The sequence below is a fragment of the Gaeumannomyces tritici genome, assembly GCF_000145635.1.
Source record: "Gaeumannomyces tritici R3-111a-1 unplaced genomic scaffold supercont2.2, whole genome shotgun sequence".
NCBI classification, from domain to species: domain Eukaryota; kingdom Fungi; phylum Ascomycota; class Sordariomycetes; order Magnaporthales; family Magnaporthaceae; genus Gaeumannomyces; species Gaeumannomyces tritici.
Window position 1 is genome coordinate 1,632,918 of NW_008804546.1, and position 15,812 is coordinate 1,648,729.

Genomic DNA, 15,812 nt, shown 5'->3' on the forward strand with positions numbered 1-15,812 from the left:
CCTGTGGAGATTATAAACTGCCGTGGTATCGGAGAGTGGGCAGAGTGAAAGTTGGCAAGTTCCCATCCCTCGTGCGCAGGGCCCCATACGGCGAGCCCACAGAGTCAAAGATTCTAGAGTTGGGGTAAACAGTAAACAAAGAGGGCGTCGGGCAATTGCTGAGATCCCACGATCCACAAGTCAGAGGCTCGATGGATGCCGATGAAGAGATTCCCCCACACCGTTTGCTGATATTCGAACGCGTGCTCGGATCCTCGTCGCCACCTGTCACGAGCCCTTGGCCTACCACCAGGGGCGTTGCAGTCGCCTAGTTGCTTCAGCGATGCCTGTCACCACCACGTGTTTACGACACGAAGGGGCGAGGTTCTGCCTTGCTTCGTAGCAGCGTGTGCGGACCCCGGACCCCATTCGAGGGCAACGCCAGGCGAGTCATGGCCGCAGACTGGCAGCGCACGAACTTCGAAACGGGGCCATGGTGCGCGTGTCCGGCAGGCATTATCGCCGTTGCATCCATCGCTGTGGAGGGCAAGAACTATGAACCATGTGGGCCATAGTCGGGTCTCCCCGTCTTAGTGCGTCTCCTCGAGCTCTCCCCTCACCTGTTCCACGCAGGTACCCGCGGGGGGATGCCCTCGTTTTGGTCCTTTAAAGTCTTGCGGCGCAGCCCGCCACTCAACCACAAATATCCCTCTCCTGAGTCCTTTCTTCTGATCCTCCTGGTCACGGGACGGAACCCGAAGCTCTTTTCGGACCACCCAGCCGCCCGCCCGAACCGGCCCGGCCTCTTGGGCAACATGTCGTCTCTCAAACCTGGACAGGACATGGGCCCGGCGTTCGTTGGAATCCAGGGGGCGATGCTCCTACTATCCACCATCGCAGTCGCCGCCCGCGTCTACACTTCGGCTTGCTTGACTAAGATCTTCCGATTCGAAGACGGCTTGGCCGTCGTTACACTCGTAAGCTCTTTGTGCTTGTGTCTCTGCCACTCATACTCATACTCATCTTCTGATCTGCGGCCATGATAACTGACCCCTGAAATCTCCTCCGACTTCAGCTTGCCTTTGCCTACCTTACAGTCGTTGGCTGTATAGGCGTCGCTTATGGAATGGGCCGCCATGTGGCCGACGTCGCACCGGACCAGCGCGTCATAGCACTCTTTTACAAATACCTCTGCATGTCCGGCTACGTCCTCGTTTCGGGCCTTGTCAAATTCGTTGTCGGCATCTACCTTATCCGGCTGTTCCGCAACTCGCGTCAAAGATGGCAAAGCTGGACGCTTATCGCGCTGCTGGCCATGGTCGGTATCGCCAATATCTTCTACTTTTTCGTTGCCATTTTTCAATGTTCTCCAATTTGGTTCTTTTGGCGCCGTTACGACCCACCCTTTGCGGACGCTGGCAGTTGCTTCAAGCCGCCGATGGCTCTGGGGTCGACGTACACGGTTACTATCGTCAACATCGTCGCCGATTTAGCGCTGGCGTTGATGCCTATTTCCCTCATGTGGAACGCCAAGCTCGACAGGAGGACAAAGTTTTCCGTCGTGGGTATTTTGGCGCTCGGCTCAGCGTATGTTTCCAACCCCCATCATCTTCTCACTTCTTCTATCCCTGGCAGTGCCCCGTGCCGGCATGAACCCCGTGGCCATGTATCCGCATGCCTTTGTTTCAGTCTACTCACGTTCCTCTTTACCAAAACGCAGTTCGTCCCTCGTGACTATCATCCGCGTTCCATACCAGAAGCAGCTGCTTAGCAACCCGGAATACCTGAGAAGTTTTATCGAGCTCGGCAACTGGTCGTCGGTTGAGATCGGACTTGCCATCATCGCATCGTCGGCTGCCACGCTCCGGCCCCTGTTCCGCAAATTCAAGCTCCTGGCCGCCGAGGTCCGCTCCACCACCAGCCAGAACGGCCGCGGCGGCAGGCCGGAGCAAGGCGGCGGCAGCGGCAAGAAGCCCAAGCCGGGGGTTGATGAAAGCTTTGCCGGCACCACCCTGGAGGGCTCAGCCCTGCACTCGCGGTCCAAGAGCACGCAGTTTATCCTGGGCACGGACGAGAAGAAAAAGGTGGCCACTAGAGGCGGCGCCCTGGCTAGCGATGGCGGCACACTCACCAGCTTCAGCGAATACTCGCCCAAGGACTATTCGCCAAAGGACTACTCGCACAAGGACTACTCGCACAAGGATTACTCACGAAAAATAAACAATGCCATCGAAATCAACACGTCCATCACCGTCGACATCGAGAAGCGCGCAGGGGGCGCCCCGAGCCCCGGAAGCGGCGTCATCGTCTTTGATCCAACAGCTGTCGAGCCAGAAACCTTCTACCGCGAAAACAGCCAGGAGGAGCTGCGCCAGGACCGAGAGTGGCAGTCCATCGACTGGAATGCTCCGCCCGGGTTCGCCGCCGCGCGACGAGCATTATGGCGCTTGTCGGCGTCCAAATCGCCGGCCGGGGCCCTGGCGGACCTCGAGTCCGCCCCGGAAAGGCGGTTCAACATCGTGCAGCCCGCCGTCGACCCGAACGGCGGGGCGGGGGCGCCGCGGAGGCCCCCGTTCCCGCGCCGCGAGTCCTCGGTCTGCGCGACCTCGCGGACCATAGGGCTGCCGCTCATGCGGTCGCCGCCGCGGACGCCAAAGGCCCCTTCGCTATTTGAAGGAGAGTGGCCGCTGGCAGAGCCGCTGTCGCCCCCCGCACTGCCCCCGCTGGCAAGGCTTTCTTCCATACTTTCACACATGTCCCTGGAAGAGGATCCCGAACGTTAATAGGGGCATTTTGCTGCATAGCAAGCTCCGTCATGGTCCGGCGACCAACTTTATTTCCTTGGTAATTCTTCAACCCTTCTCTTCGCTGTACCCTCTTCTCTGTACTTTTTTTCAGCATGGATTATCGGGGTTCTGGGCGAAATCTCAGTTTCTTGCTTGTCACGTAGAAACTGTGGGCGTTTTTTTACCCTTTCTTGTGTGTATATGCACCACGGTGGTATGATTGAGTTTTATAATAATAGTAACTAAAAGCTAAAAGTGTACCGAGGGCGGTTCCCTCACGCTACACAATAAAACCATCCTTCAAGTAACTTGTTGAGCAAGTGTGAACCCCCGACGTGGGATGCGTCATGGTATTGTGCAGATCAAGAATCTCGAGACGTGGCACAAGCAAGGACGACTGGAGTGAAACCGCTGAGGAAGCCCCTGTCATGCTGGGCAGGGCTACAGATACCAACCAAGTCGACGTTGTTACTGGTTTCGAGCTTGGTCATTGAATGATACTGCTGGTAGATGTCTTTCGTCACGAATCAAATGGCCTTGCGGGTACAATATTGTTTGTTCTCTTGATTGTTCCCTTCCATTCTTTATTATGTGCCCGGCTCCGGCTCTGTATTGGTTAAGGACTCGCCGGGGCGCTGTTTCGTGGCACCCCTCGCACTTTGATGTTATTCCGACCTACCTCCAAATGCGGCAACCCTGGAGTCCTATTGGTGCCTTTCTAGGGGAGCTGTCCTGTTCAAGCTAGGTCTCGAGCTGTTGGCAGCCAGCTGGCAGGCAAGCTGGCCGATGAGGATATAGTGGGTCCAGTTGCACAGTCCCGTCTGGAAGCAGATGGACAGCCCCACTTGGCGCTCCCAAACCTCGAGAGACGGATGAGAGGCGCCAAGAAGGCTCACTCAAAGCTGACCAGCTTCCCGACCGGCGGGCCATCAGTCGCAAGCTCGTCGCCTCGCCTTTTGCTACCCTTTTGCTACCATCAATCCTTTGCAGCCTGAGCTGGACTCTACCTATGCTTTCCACAAACTCGCAGGGCCAGCCGGAGGAAGGGACGCTGTCGGGCGCTAGCCGAATCTCGCGGTGGGTTCTTTCTCGCCCGTTTGCTTTCGATCCGTCTCGTCGTTGCTTCCCTTTGCAGATGGGCATATTCTGGCGCTTGATGGGGCCGGCTAGACGGGTGGGATTTTTTTTCTCGTCCTCTATTTCCATCACCATCTCACTAGGCCGAGCTCAAAAGGAGCTGTCAGGGCAACCTCCCGCAGGCAGTCTAAGCGGATTGCGAGCTACCACGGACCGGCATAGACCCTGTGCCCGCATCGAAAGGAGGGCAATCGTCTGGGTTCTTGCCTACATCTGCCTTCGCTCGGTGAAGCCTGCACAAGGCCAAATTGCGTGACTGTGGCCGCCATTGGGCTTCCTGGTGTGGTTGCCCTGCTCGCGAACCAGCCTGACTGGTGCATGGGCTGCGATTTGGCGGCCAAGAGCCTAGGCCCTCTTCTTTATCTTTCAGTTTCTGTTTCTTGATTTATCTTTCATCCCGCCTTCAAAATTTTCACCTGGGTAGAAACCTACGTGTGGCATGTAAAAATGGCCAAAAAAAGCACATAATTGGCCTACCTTTTAGAGACGGCCTGCCTAAAAAGGTCCGGTGCCGCGTTTGGTCACTGACCCGGCTCAAGTTGAGCTGGTTCATAGACCCACATCTCTCTTCACCTCTTGTGTATCTCTCTTTGACTTTCTTTTGCTGACCTGGACGTTCTGATCTGCACCAACCTATAGCCTGAGGCACTCTCCCAGCGATACTCGTTTGCTTCTTGCACAAGGAAAGACGTCGCCTGATCAAGGGCAGCAACCAAAGTAAACCACCTCGGAGAGGGGCAGCACCCTTTGCCAGTTGCGATCCCTCCTGGCAAGACAACCGGCTAGCTCACGCTCTGGTCAGCGGATACAGGCTATTTGTCTCTCCCGAGACGACCTGCTGCCCCCTCCCGACTGAGAAGGAGTTGGGAACTCGGCATCGTGTGGCAGGCATGGCGGAAATAATCGACATCACTGGCGACGGCCAAGAGACTTGCGCAGACGCTGTCATCTCTGTCTTTCCTGACATCTGTCCCAACTACTTGGACTCGATCACGAAAGAGAAGGACTTCAACAGCGAAGTCGTCATTTCTCATATCTTGGACCAACTGGATGATGGCAAATCGTACCCCAGGCGGGCCAAAGCCAACCTCAAGCGGAAGCGAGAGCCACCCAGCGACGAAACTGACGACGCAGCACAGCTTTCTAAACGGTTTTCCAGCGCGAACCACAGGCAGCAATGCGAAGATGCGTCCGCGCTACCTACGTACTGCGACACATCGTAAGTCTCAACCTTGCTGGCCCTGCTGAGTGAGCCGGTTCCTCATGTTTCCTCGTCACGTTGCTCACATACCTGCCATCATGTAGGAGGAAAATTCTTTCAGAGTGCTTTCCCAAGATGCCCTGCAAGCAGCTGTATCGGCTGTTTGATGAAAACGGGAGCAGCCTATTTGCCACATACTTGGCAGCCAGCAATCTCCTCGACGACTGGGACGCTGGCAACAAGCCTTTCCAGCTAAACAAGCGCGCGAGGGAATCGGACAAGTTCAATGACGAGACAATCAAGTCCATGATGCCCGCAGCGCTTCCTGGACAACGGCAGGCACTCGAGGAACTCATTGCCTCCCGCCTGGTGACTCGTGCACGGCGCAGTCAGAACGAGGCAGAACAGCAGAGGCTGAGAGAGGAAGAAGAAAACCTCGAACTGGCTCGAGCTGAAGGCACAGTCATCGATTGCGGGTGCTGCTACTCTGAGTGTGCCCAAAACCGCATGGTGTACTGCAACGGCGATGATCCGCATGTAGGTTCTTATTCCTGCAGTGCAAAACCTCTGCCGTCTCACTCCAATGATATCCCGCGACTCGGTAGCCTCTGATGGGCGTTTAGTTCCGTCATCAAAGGAGAAGGATATCCTAACTAACGTCAAATTATCTCACCGGAAAGTTGTTTTGTAGGGATTGTGCGAAACACATGGCGGAGACACAAATCGGACTCTCCAAGCACACTCTTTCCTGTATGTCGATCGATGGGTGTGCAGCTGGGTTCTCTGTCGACCAGAAGCAGCTGTTCCTCGACAGCAAGCTCGTCGTTGCCCTCGAGCGCATCGAGCAGGAAGAGGCACTCCGGCTCGCAGGGATCGAAAACCTCGAGACCTGCCCATTCTGCCCCTTTGCGGCAGAGTATCCCGAAGTCGAGATCAACAAGGAGTTTCGGTGCCAGAACCCAGAGTGCGAAATCACGAGCTGCCGCCTGTGCAGGAGAGAGACGCATATCCCCCAAACCTGCCAGGAAGCTATGCGCGAGAGCGGCCACTCGGCCCGGCGTGCCATCGAAGAAGCCATGTCGGCAGCACTGATTCGGAAGTGCAACAAATGCGGGACCCCGTTCATCAAGGAGAACGGCTGCAACAAGATGACTTGCACTCGGGCGGGCTGCCACAACGTTCAGTGTTATGTCTGCCACAAGTCTTGCACCTACAACCACTTTGACGACGCATCACGCGGCGGGAAGAGCGGGAACTGTCCTCTCTTTGAGAGCGTCGAGAAGCGGCATAGCGATGAGGTTCTTGCAGCCGAGGCCAAGGCGCGCCAGGAAGTGGCACAAGCAAACCCCGAGGTCGACGCCGAGTTTTTAGACATTATGGTCTCGGATAGGGTCAAGCATGACGAGGATCAGCGCCGACAAGCGTCCGACGCCCGGCACCCACCGGAACGTGGGCTCAACGGTTAGTGGGCTCTCTAGAGGCTTAGCATAGCATGCGCCGATCGCGCTGGTGCCAGCAAAGTTCCCAAAGATGGTCTCCATTTCTTGCCTCTATCCCGGCAAACTTTCTTTCCCCGGCTGACCTTGAGTGCAGTAGCGCGCCATGTTCGCCTTCGCCATATGATGTACGGGAACATTCTGCCCAACCTCGCCGGCATAGTCAACCAACTTGCTGGTCCGCATAGGCAGCAAGAAAACCTGCCCCTAGCACCACCACTTCCAGTTATGGCTCCAATTCCAAATATGGCTTTAGGAGTGTACCCAGGCGTGCCCCCGGTGCAACGGGATGTGCCGCTGCATCGCCGTGCTGTGGGCGGCCAAGCCCGCCAGAACCCGGTACCGGCACTTCCCATGGTGGATCCTGAGCTGATGCTGCCAGTAATGCCGCCAGCGTTGCCCTTCGTGCCCGGACTGGCACAACAACTGCAAGGGCAAATGCGCGGACAAATCGGCTGGCAAATGGGACTTCCCAATCCGGACATGGAGGCAGTCCGAGAGAGGGTTGCACGGAATTTACAGGCTGCACGTGCTGCACAGGCTGAACTGGCTGTTAGGGACATGAACGCGCGGGCTGTTAGGGATATGAACGCGCGGGCTGCGCGGGCTGCACAGGCTGCACAAGCACGGGCTGAGCTGGCTGCACAGGCAGCCAGGGGCGCGAGAGCGCGGGCCCTGGCTAGAGCCGCCCTTCCAGTGCACCACCCCAATGCCGCCAGAGCCCCCGGGATAGACCAGGCTTCCCAGGCTCTCCAGGCTCGAAATGAAATACTGCGGCGCGCCGCCCTCGGTCGCCTTGGCGCTGCCGAGAACCCGCTCCGGATTGGCGCCCTCGCCCAGATGGACATGCCGCTCCGAGGGTCACGGGAGCGCCCTATCCAGTTGGGTGCTTCACCTCCGGGGGCCCGCCGGGTCCTTGCCAACGGTCCCCCGCCAGTAGGTTAGTCTAATTGCCAGACGGATAGCCGGAATGTGTCCCGAGCGTATCTGAGCATTTTCATGTTTGTGAGATGGCTGACAATGGCCCCAGTGGCTGCCCCTCCCAGGAACCCTTCTGCAGTTCCCCGCTGCCACCCCAATAACAGGCCACGCCCGCAATAACCAAAGTCATGCGCGCCGCCTCCTGAACGACGGGATGGCGCCAGGTGGCGGTCCCTTGCGACTCCAACGTGGCCACCACTAGGCGCTCACAGGCTTCTCCTCCGGATGCTAACGTGACCTGCGGCTCTCTGAGAGATTGTGTTTTCTTTTGGCGAACTGTGTACTCATAGTTGTATGGTTTGAATCACCTCTGGCGCATGGGAGGGTAGCAGTGTCATATTTCCCGCTTACTCGCTTCTTTTAGCACGTCTCCTTGGTCATATGAGGATAGGGTTGGTGCAAGGCGCCCATGGCTTTTAGCGCTTTCTTGGGGATTGATTATTGCATGGAAATGGTGTCGGGGTTGGGGGTCCATCTCTCCTTCTCTTTCATTTCCTTCTCCCTTCGATTGTTCGTTTTTCAATCTCAGAATCTTTCATCCGTTTTGGCTGTCAAGTCGAGAGGCTTGATGCAAACCAATCGCACTGAAAAACTAGCATCCAAGGGCAACAAGTGACAGATATTCTCGAATAATATCTACGAATGCTGGCGATGGCCCTGCCGGAGCAGCTACTACCTGGTCTTTCCGAACTTCTCGTGCCATTTCCCCTTTGCCGACGTTGCTGCTGATGGTACCGAGCCGGCCTCGGGCAAGAGCTCAACAGTCTCGTGCACGCTGGCGAAGGCGCGCATGCCAACCTCTGGCATCCCCGAAGACGGAGGTACCTCCTTTGACTCCTGGGCGGGGTCCACCGACAACTCCGTGGTGGCGACAGCCTCCTCCTCCGGCCGCAAAATGATGAGGGCGTTGGACGTATTCTTTTGCCGGAGCGAATACGTTTTGCCAGCCGCCTCGAGCAGGCCGGCCGTGGGCGAGGACTTGAGCTTCAATCTGGGATGCGCCACAGACGTGCGTGTGTTTGTTTGGTGAGACGAATCAAAAACGATCAAATGAACCCAAGAATTGGACGCTTGGGGATGCGTATGTGGACTAACGTTGGTGGATTCTCTCCCTCGAGCAGGGTGACGAGTTCTGGAGGCAGCTCGAGGAGCTTGTAGCCGACGCCATCCAGGGCATGCGAGAAAGGGATTCCTTTGTTGTCCTGGCTGGACATGTTGGAGGATGTGCGTGTGGATGTCGTATCTTTGGCTTTCAACACATCGAGGTTCACTTCAGTCAATTGCCGCCGAACTTCCATCGCTCCAATTCCACACTTGGAGCTGGCGGAGCTGCCCAGGACGGGAAGGCGGGGTAGCGATCACATTTGACAGACAGGGGTCAACCCGCCTGTGACACCAGCTCACGGTTTGTGTTTACATTGGAAAGTACCGAGCACAACGCGCCTGGGCTCCCAATCCAGCGTCAATTCGCCCTGCCAGAAAAAAAAAAAGACTGGGAGCCTCAGTCGTGCGATTGGAGTTTGTCGCCTGACAGACAGGACCGAATTTTGACGACTCTTGACAGGCACCCTTCAATATCTGTGGAGTCCCTGGGTGGGTGCAATTGCATCAGTCCAACGATAAAGCATTGCCTCGACTTAATTCCCGTTGCTGGTTGGGCGTTGGTTCCGCTTTTGTTAGCGTGGGCCTTTTTTTTTCTCCTCCAAGCCCGATTGTTTTTGTTGTTTACTCGCACCGTCAGGCCTCGACTGCCCACCGCCGAATCGGAGAGTGGCCGCCTCAACCGCCCGCAGCACTCAAGCGCTCAGCACTCGGCCAACCACGACACAAGACACAAGACCACAGTCACACTGCAGCAGTCGGCGCACATCGCTGTGCATGCCAGGATGTTTACTTTCTGAGGCGTGCGCACTCCGTCCCACTTCTCGCTCCTGCTGCCTCCCAACCGCCACCCCTGACGTCCCCCAGTCCAGTCATCGTCCTGCGTGGCTGAGAAACTCGCATCCAAGCATCCCACGCCCGGCTCGGCCCTCGTTGGCGATCGGTCCATTACCACGCCTGCCGCAAGGCCCAACCCGCCCGCCCGCCCGCCCTCAAGGCCTGATGATGCGAGCGGCCCCGTAACCGACCATGGTCCGTGTTACCGACGAGCTGGCGCTCTCGCCAGAGCATGTCGCTCTTTACCACGCCGTCGACCCGCTCCTTGGCCACCTGCCCGTCCTCGTCTTCCACGGGCCCTCGACCACGGCCAACTACACTCTCAACAGCTCCCGCATCCAGGTCCACGTCTGCAGCCCCGCCGGCCTCCAGTCCTTCCCGCGAATCACAATCTCGCCCAACTCTCCCTTCTATGGCGCCGTCAACTACCTCCCGCGCGAGTTCCAGGGCGACGAGATATGCCGCGGGCTCGCCTTCGGCCTGTTCAAGTACTTTACCGAGCTGCCACAGGTCGTCAAGACACACCTCAAGAACCAGTACCCCACCACCCGCGGCCGCCGCCCCGGTTCCGCCCCGACCCTCTTTGGCGAACAGCATGCCGCCGACCTGGCTAAGGCCATGGTCAAGGCCGAGACCACGGCTGGGATCATCAACACCTTCCACACAGCCTTCCAGACCCAGCATGTCAGTAACGTCGACATCGACCTCGTCCTGCCACCAGGCGCCATCGTCCCTCTGCGGCCCGAGGACTTGGAGGAGATGCCCGAGGATGAGGACGACATCCTCGACCCGACCCTGCGCCAGTACGGGACCTACACGGCGCTCGTCAAGCTCTTTGGCGAGCCCGTGTTCCTGCCCACGTCCAAACTCCGTAGGGCACCGTCCAAGCCGAGCTCGCTCAACAGGAGCAAGTCGTACACTAAGGAGCAAAAGGTGGAGCTGCGGATGAAGATGAGGGAGCTGGTCGACACGGAAGAGCGCTACGTCCTCAAGCTGAACGAGCTTGTTGGCCACATTGCCGAGGATTTCCGGCAGAGTGCCAAACAGCGCTCATCAGAGAGCCTGAGCCCCTCGGAGGAGGAGCTGAACAAGCTGTTCCCCACCTCGGCCGACCGGATCCTCCAGGTCAATACGGCTTTCATGCAGGAGCTGCGCAAGGTCATGGACGACACGGAAGAGGACGCGCTGAATGACATGGAACACCACTCGGCGGCGGGCTTGCGACTAGGAGGTTCCGTCAGAGTGAAGGACCCTAGCGGGGCTCTTGCTATGGCGCGAGTCTTTCTCGAATGGTTCCCCAAGTTCACAGACTGCTACCAGGACTACATTCGTGCCAGCCAGCACTTCCCGCAGCTTCTGAACTCCTTTCTGGACAAACAGTCGAGCTTTCGCCAGCGTGTTGTGCAGACGGGCGAGCAGGCCGTCCGCTCGATCCTCATCGAGCCCGTTCAGAGGCTGCCACGCTACAGCCTATTCATTGACCAGATCGTGGGCTCACTGCCCATAACGCACCCGGCGCTGCAGCTCATGCTGCGTGCCCGGGACATAATCACAAACATCTGCTCCATGGATGATCCCCATCGAGACAAGCCCCACGTGACGCACCGGCTACGAAACTTCATCGAGAGCTGGCCCGTGGACCTACAGCCACAGGGCAGACTGGTCATGGCTGCTGACTTCGTTGAGCTCACCCCTCCTCATTTTTCGCCAGACAGAGCCGATCAGGACGGCGCGGGCATGTTTCTCGTGTTTTCCGACTGCGTGGTAATGGTCAGGAAGAAGTCGAGCTCGACGCTGAACGGGCGTGACCTGCTTCGTGAGGTCGACAAGCCTTCGCCCGCAGGTCTCCTTGTCTCGATGACCAACGCGGCGGGTGGGCCTGGCTCTTACGAGTTTGCATTCGCCGGGTGGCACAGCATCGCAGACGTGCGCTTTACCGAGTCGGCCGACGGCCGCATGATCTGGATGACTTCGACTCGGGAGATGAAGGGAGCGCACTCGGGCGAGTATGTCACAAGCAAGGCCGTCACATCGCGCTGTTTTCTGCTCCAGGAGTCGTTCGAGGGCAGGGCAGCGCGCCTGGGCGAGGACATCGTCCGGTCCCGGATCGAGGCGCGTTTCTCGGAGAAGGAGCGGGAGGACCCGGCCTGGACGCTCAGGTCTGTGAGGATGCAGGACAACAACCTAGGCCTGCATGCCGCCGTCTTCCAGGAGGCCGCCGAGCAACTTATCGAGGGACGGAGGGAGCCGGCCGCCATACGCATCGTGCTCGACACTGACAAGGGCACCAAGTCGGCCCCTGTCGGCCACTACGGCGTCGAGATCCTAATTGAGGTCAGGACGAGCGACAGGAGCGACAAGGTCACGGTCAACTCGCTCGGCCTCAACGGGAAACACTTCACAGACGATGTGGTTCTTGAGGATTTCTTGTCGACAATTTCTAGGCGAAGTAAGAGTTCACTAATTCCTTGCGTGACAGACATCTGCGGGTGCTTGCTGCTTCTGATTGTGATAGGCCTGGTACTGACACAGAATCACAGTAATTCAACTGCTCAGCAGCCAGTTCAACGTGGGCAACCCTTCTTTGGTCCCAGCCCTGGTTTCGAGCTATACCAAAATTCTACGCGGGCTGAGCCTGTCGTCGCGTGCAGAGAAGACGAAATCCTTCTTGGCCTCGTCGCCAGTCAAGTTGCTCTCAAGTATTCTTGGCGGCGCCTCAACTACAGACCTGTCTGCACCACCCGCAAAGCATCCAAGGACACCCCTTACCAACGTCCCAACCCTGTTCCCACCTCCTCTCAGCCGCTCAAACAGCTCGTCTGCCAGCCGGCACGAGATAACCTCGCACAGCGGCTCCATCAGGGACAGGGACGCTATCCGCACCGACGACGATAGGCCAGAGAACCCCCTTGTTCGACTGGAGCAGACCTTCACCGGTTATGTCGCAGCACTGCAGTCCAGGAAAGGGCAATTTGTCGGTAGGATGCTTTTGAACAGGTCGGTCGCCGACGAGCTGTCGGTCAATGATCTGTACAACAGGCTCATCGAGTTTCCGTTCGACTGGGACGCGTCGGCCGACCTGCCTTCCGAGGTCATCTTCGCGGCGTTTGAAAAGTTCACGCGCATTGCCTGGCGAGAGCAGATGGGTCCCATAATGACGGTGCAAGCCTTGGACGCCCTTCAGGAGAGGGCTTCGCGGAGGGTTCCCGGCGACTTCGCCGATTTCGTCAACTATCTCTTCGCTGAGATGGCGCCTCAGAACCGGAGAGCGTTTACGGCCCTGATCAAGCTGCTTGCTGATCTGCTCGACGGTTGCGCAAACGACGGTGACCGTGGGGCGATGACGGTTGCCTTTGCAGAGCTACTAGCTCTTGACGGGAACCCCAATAACTATATTAACCTCCTCGACCGGCTGGTCGAGGACTGCGAACGGATCTTTGAGGAGGTCGGATTCGGCTCCTCCAATTTCCGCACATCCAACTTTGAGGCGTCGATGAACTCGATGACGAGGGGCCAAAAGTCGACAACGGGTTCTCTGACGTCCAACACATCATCGATCCGGCGAAAGTTTGGCTTTGACAACCTCCTGCGGCAAAATAGCAAGCAAGAGTCAGAGCGGCCATCGATGTGGAGGAGCCTGAGCAAGCATGGCAGGAACCCGGCAACCGGCGAGAGCCACAGCCTGTCCAAGGCGTCCTCAAATCGCGCACGATCAATAGATATGAGCGCGAGCATGACCATGACGCAGCAACCAAGCCCCAATAAGCTGCGGCGGCCCGGATCCCGAGACCGGCCTCCTGTTGCTGGCGCATTTGACGACATAATGATGCGCCCCTCGAGCTCACACCGGCTCGAGACTATCGGAGAGCCAGAAACCGGTGAGGTACCGCCAGATAAAACCCTCAAGAAGAAGCGGCACAGCTCCCTGTCCGACTTGAAGAGCTTGATGGCGGAGGCTACGCTTGAAGATCCGCCCCTGTCGCCACTGCGACCCAACAAGCAAACGTCGGAGAAATTCAACTCTTCAGGCTCGAGCACCGTCGTAACAACCAAGATTCCGACACCCTCCAAGATCCCCGTCAGCCCCCGGTCGCCAGGCCTGTTTCCAACACGCCTTAAGGAGAACATGGCGGAACCGGGGCAGAGACTAGCCGCGACCTCGCCGACGACGTTGGAGATGCCACTGACGCACTCAAAAAGCCTATCGAGCTCTCAGATTCCAACGCTCAGGATATCGCGGAACTTTAGCGCGCGTCCGGACTCGCCAACGCGCTCGCAGTCTACCCTGAGCAGGCCGAACTCACCTCAGAAGCTCAAGCTGCAGTCGCCCCAGAAGCTTCGAGAACGGCTGCAGACGGAGAAGAAGGCGGTGGATGAGGTGGACGCGTCGCTCCAGTCGGAGCTCTCGCGCATAACCGAGGATATGGCGCGGGTGAACGGCTCGCTGCCGCGGTCGGGCACGACGGACCTGCGCAAGATATCGGCCAGCGTGCGGTCGCTGGAGGAGCGGGTGCCGCAGATGATGGCCGAGATGGCTGAGCGGCAGGCGGCCATGGAGCGTGACATGGATGCGGCGCTCAAGGCAAGTGAGGCCAAGGTGCGGGCCATCGACCAGCTGTACAAGGAGTCCATGGCCGAGAACGAGCTCCTGTACGAGAAGTTCAACTCGGAGCTTGGCAAGATCGTCAAGGCGCTCAAGGGCAAGGGCCGCGAGGAAAAGGAGGAGCTGGTCGCCAGGCTCAAGGACCAGAGCGAGGAGACGGCCCGCGTGAAGAAGGACAACGCTCGTCTGAAGCGGGACATTGTGAGCCTGCGCGCTCTTATCAAGGGTGGAGAGAGTCAGGGGTAAAGTCCGCTGTGACGACTGAAGGATGACAGCATGCTTTGTTTATTTTTATATTTTTTTTCTTCCTACCTGTCAAGCATTGCCATTTCCCTTTTTCTCTTTCCTGGGAGGAGCTACTTACATGGGTTTGTTTGTATGAGCGGGCTTGTGGCGTTGATGTCCGATTTGCCTCCTAAGCCCCTTCTCTTTGGACATGTTCTATGCCCAGGCGGCGGTTGTGGTGGCATGTACGAATTGTACGATACTGAAGACCAGAATATGCGGAGGTTCAACATGCTGGAGGTTGCCCGAGTTTGGTCTCCCGGAGCCTGACGGATAGCATCTTGTTCGAAATCGCTGTTGATGCTGGGAACGTCTTTTGTGTTGCATATCCGGCCATTGGGCTTCGGTGTGAAAATGGAGGGAGAGAATGAATGTGTTCATTTCCCCCGAGCTAGCGGTTTCCGCTGCGCCTTAACCGCGACTTCCTCGAGACGGTCTTTGGCCTTGCCCTCCTCGACCCAGCACTCAAACAAGAGCGGGCCGGCCTCGACGGAGCGCACGGCGGTCGTCTTGGCGCCGCCCAGGTCCCGACCGTTCCGGGGCCGTTTTGCCGTCGGCGGCTGCAGGCTAGGCGGGGATGGGATCCACGGCTGGGGATGCTGTTGCCGTGGCAGGCAGGCGGGTCAGTTAGCAAGTCTTTCTTTTCTCTCTTTGTCTCTTATTGATTTCACCCTAAACAAAGGGGAAAAAAACCGTATCAGCCGACGAACCTCCATTGGCGGCGGCGCCTTGTCCCGCAGCTCGACGGCGATGGTAAAGGTGCACCCCGGAGGCAGGTGGCCCAGCTTCGAGCCGGCGTGGGCGAGCCGGGCCAGGGCGCCGCGGAGCTGCTGGTTCACGTCGGCCCAGTTGACGGGCTCGTTCTTGTCACTTCCGTTTGGCTGCACGTCTCGCATTACCTCGTCCCCGTCCTCGCCGCCGCCGCCGCCGCCGCCGCCGCCGCCGCCGCCGCCGCCGTCGTCGTCATCGTAGTCGTCGTCGTCGTCGTCGTCGTCGTCGTCATAATCGTCCAGCAGCTCCACGTCCTCGTCGTCAAAGTCGCCGTCCTCGTCGCTGTCCACGGCCATGCCGGCGCTCCTCATGGCCTCGCGCCTCGCGCGCCTCTTGCGGGCGGCCTCGGCGGCCCGGTCCTGCCAGAAGGTACGCATCGCCGCGGCCCCCGGGCCGAGGCGGGGAAGGACGAGACGTCGAACATCCAGCGCTCGAGGACCGCGCCGGGGGGCGGGCCCGGGGACGGCTTTTTGGGCGGCGGCGGTTCCGTGGGGACTTCTTGCTGCTGCCGCCGCTGCCGCTGCCGCTGTTGCTGCTGCTGCTGCCGCCGCCCGGAGGACGACGCTTCCGGCTTCGACGACGCAGAAGCGGCATCTGCCCCGGCGGCCGCTTCTCTCCTGGGGCGCAGGCCGGGG

At 58.5% G+C, this 15,812-nt stretch overlaps 6 protein-coding genes across 6 annotated transcripts in view; 3 read left to right on the top strand and 3 right to left on the bottom strand.

Moving 5' to 3' along the window:
• The first annotated feature begins 707 nt into the window (after positions 1 to 707).
• On the top strand, positions 708 to 3,062 carry GGTG_03071 (hypothetical protein). Its single transcript, XM_009220849.1, has 3 exons — positions 708 to 956; positions 1,055 to 1,566; positions 1,700 to 3,062. The coding sequence occupies exons 1-3, from the start codon at positions 795 to 797 to the stop codon at positions 2,760 to 2,762; spliced, it is 1,737 nt and encodes a 578-aa protein (XP_009219113.1). The 5' UTR covers positions 708 to 794; the 3' UTR covers positions 2,763 to 3,062.
• A 444-nt stretch (positions 3,063 to 3,506) lies between these two features.
• GGTG_03072 (hypothetical protein) lies at positions 3,507 to 4,222 on the bottom strand (the record flags this gene model as incomplete). Its single annotated transcript, XM_009220850.1, has 2 exons — positions 3,507 to 3,931; positions 4,114 to 4,222. 2 exons carry the CDS (start codon positions 4,220 to 4,222, stop codon positions 3,507 to 3,509), a joined length of 534 nt encoding a protein of 177 aa, XP_009219114.1.
• On the top strand, positions 3,640 to 8,042 carry GGTG_03073 (hypothetical protein). The gene is made up of 6 exons (XM_009220851.1): positions 3,640 to 3,842; positions 4,542 to 5,121; positions 5,208 to 5,640; positions 5,784 to 6,564; positions 6,697 to 7,539; positions 7,630 to 8,042. Exons 2-6 carry the CDS (start codon positions 4,793 to 4,795, stop codon positions 7,698 to 7,700), a joined length of 2,457 nt encoding a protein of 818 aa, XP_009219115.1. The 5' UTR covers positions 3,640 to 3,842; positions 4,542 to 4,792; the 3' UTR covers positions 7,701 to 8,042.
• Positions 7,899 to 8,885, bottom strand: GGTG_03074 (hypothetical protein). Its single transcript, XM_009220852.1, has 2 exons — positions 8,676 to 8,885; positions 7,899 to 8,571 (listed from the first exon to the last, which is right to left on the bottom strand). Exons 1-2 carry the CDS (start codon positions 8,876 to 8,878, stop codon positions 8,253 to 8,255), a joined length of 522 nt encoding a protein of 173 aa, XP_009219116.1. The 5' UTR covers positions 8,879 to 8,885; the 3' UTR covers positions 7,899 to 8,252.
• A 789-nt stretch (positions 8,886 to 9,674) lies between these two features.
• On the top strand, positions 9,675 to 14,785 carry GGTG_03075 (hypothetical protein). The gene is made up of 2 exons (XM_009220853.1): positions 9,675 to 11,967; positions 12,059 to 14,785. Exons 1-2 carry the CDS (start codon positions 9,711 to 9,713, stop codon positions 14,365 to 14,367), a joined length of 4,566 nt encoding a protein of 1,521 aa, XP_009219117.1. The 5' UTR covers positions 9,675 to 9,710; the 3' UTR covers positions 14,368 to 14,785.
• The window catches only part of GGTG_03076 (hypothetical protein), a gene marked incomplete at its 5' end in the record, with an annotated part of 3,380 nt that continues 723 nt past the window's right edge, over positions 13,156 to 15,812 (bottom strand). The window contains 3 exons of the mRNA XM_009220854.1: positions 13,156 to 14,307; positions 14,486 to 15,005; positions 15,117 to 15,794. Of these exons, the coding sequence (XP_009219118.1) occupies positions 14,784 to 15,005; positions 15,117 to 15,794 (900 nt within the window). The 3' untranslated portion in view covers positions 13,156 to 14,307; positions 14,486 to 14,783. The remainder of the gene's footprint in view (positions 14,308 to 14,485; positions 15,006 to 15,116; positions 15,795 to 15,812) is intronic.

Bases quoted from the DNA above. Each gene is read 5' to 3' on its own strand.
- GGTG_03074 (XM_009220852.1), bottom strand. From the start codon at position 8,878: ATGGAAGTTCGGCGGCAATTGACTGAAGTGAACCTCGATGTGTTGAAA. The intron at 8,572-8,675 runs GTTAGTCCACAT...GGCGCATCCCAG, and splicing joins GAGGGAGAGAATCCACCAAC to ATTGAAGCTCAAGTCCTCGC.
- GGTG_03071 (XM_009220849.1), top strand. From the start codon at position 795: ATGTCGTCTCTCAAACCTGGACAGGACATGGGCCCGGCGTTCGTTGGA. The intron at 957-1,054 runs GTAAGCTCTTTG...CTCCGACTTCAG, and splicing joins GCTTGGCCGTCGTTACACTC to CTTGCCTTTGCCTACCTTAC. The intron at 1,567-1,699 runs GTATGTTTCCAA...ACCAAAACGCAG, and splicing joins ATTTTGGCGCTCGGCTCAGC to TTCGTCCCTCGTGACTATCA.
- GGTG_03073 (XM_009220851.1), top strand. From the start codon at position 4,793: ATGGCGGAAATAATCGACATCACTGGCGACGGCCAAGAGACTTGCGCA. The intron at 5,122-5,207 runs GTAAGTCTCAAC...GCCATCATGTAG, and splicing joins CCTACGTACTGCGACACATC to GAGGAAAATTCTTTCAGAGT. The intron at 6,565-6,696 runs GTTAGTGGGCTC...CCTTGAGTGCAG, and splicing joins ACCGGAACGTGGGCTCAACG to TAGCGCGCCATGTTCGCCTT.
- GGTG_03075 (XM_009220853.1), top strand. From the start codon at position 9,711: ATGGTCCGTGTTACCGACGAGCTGGCGCTCTCGCCAGAGCATGTCGCT. The intron at 11,968-12,058 runs GTAAGAGTTCAC...ACAGAATCACAG, and splicing joins GTCGACAATTTCTAGGCGAA to TAATTCAACTGCTCAGCAGC.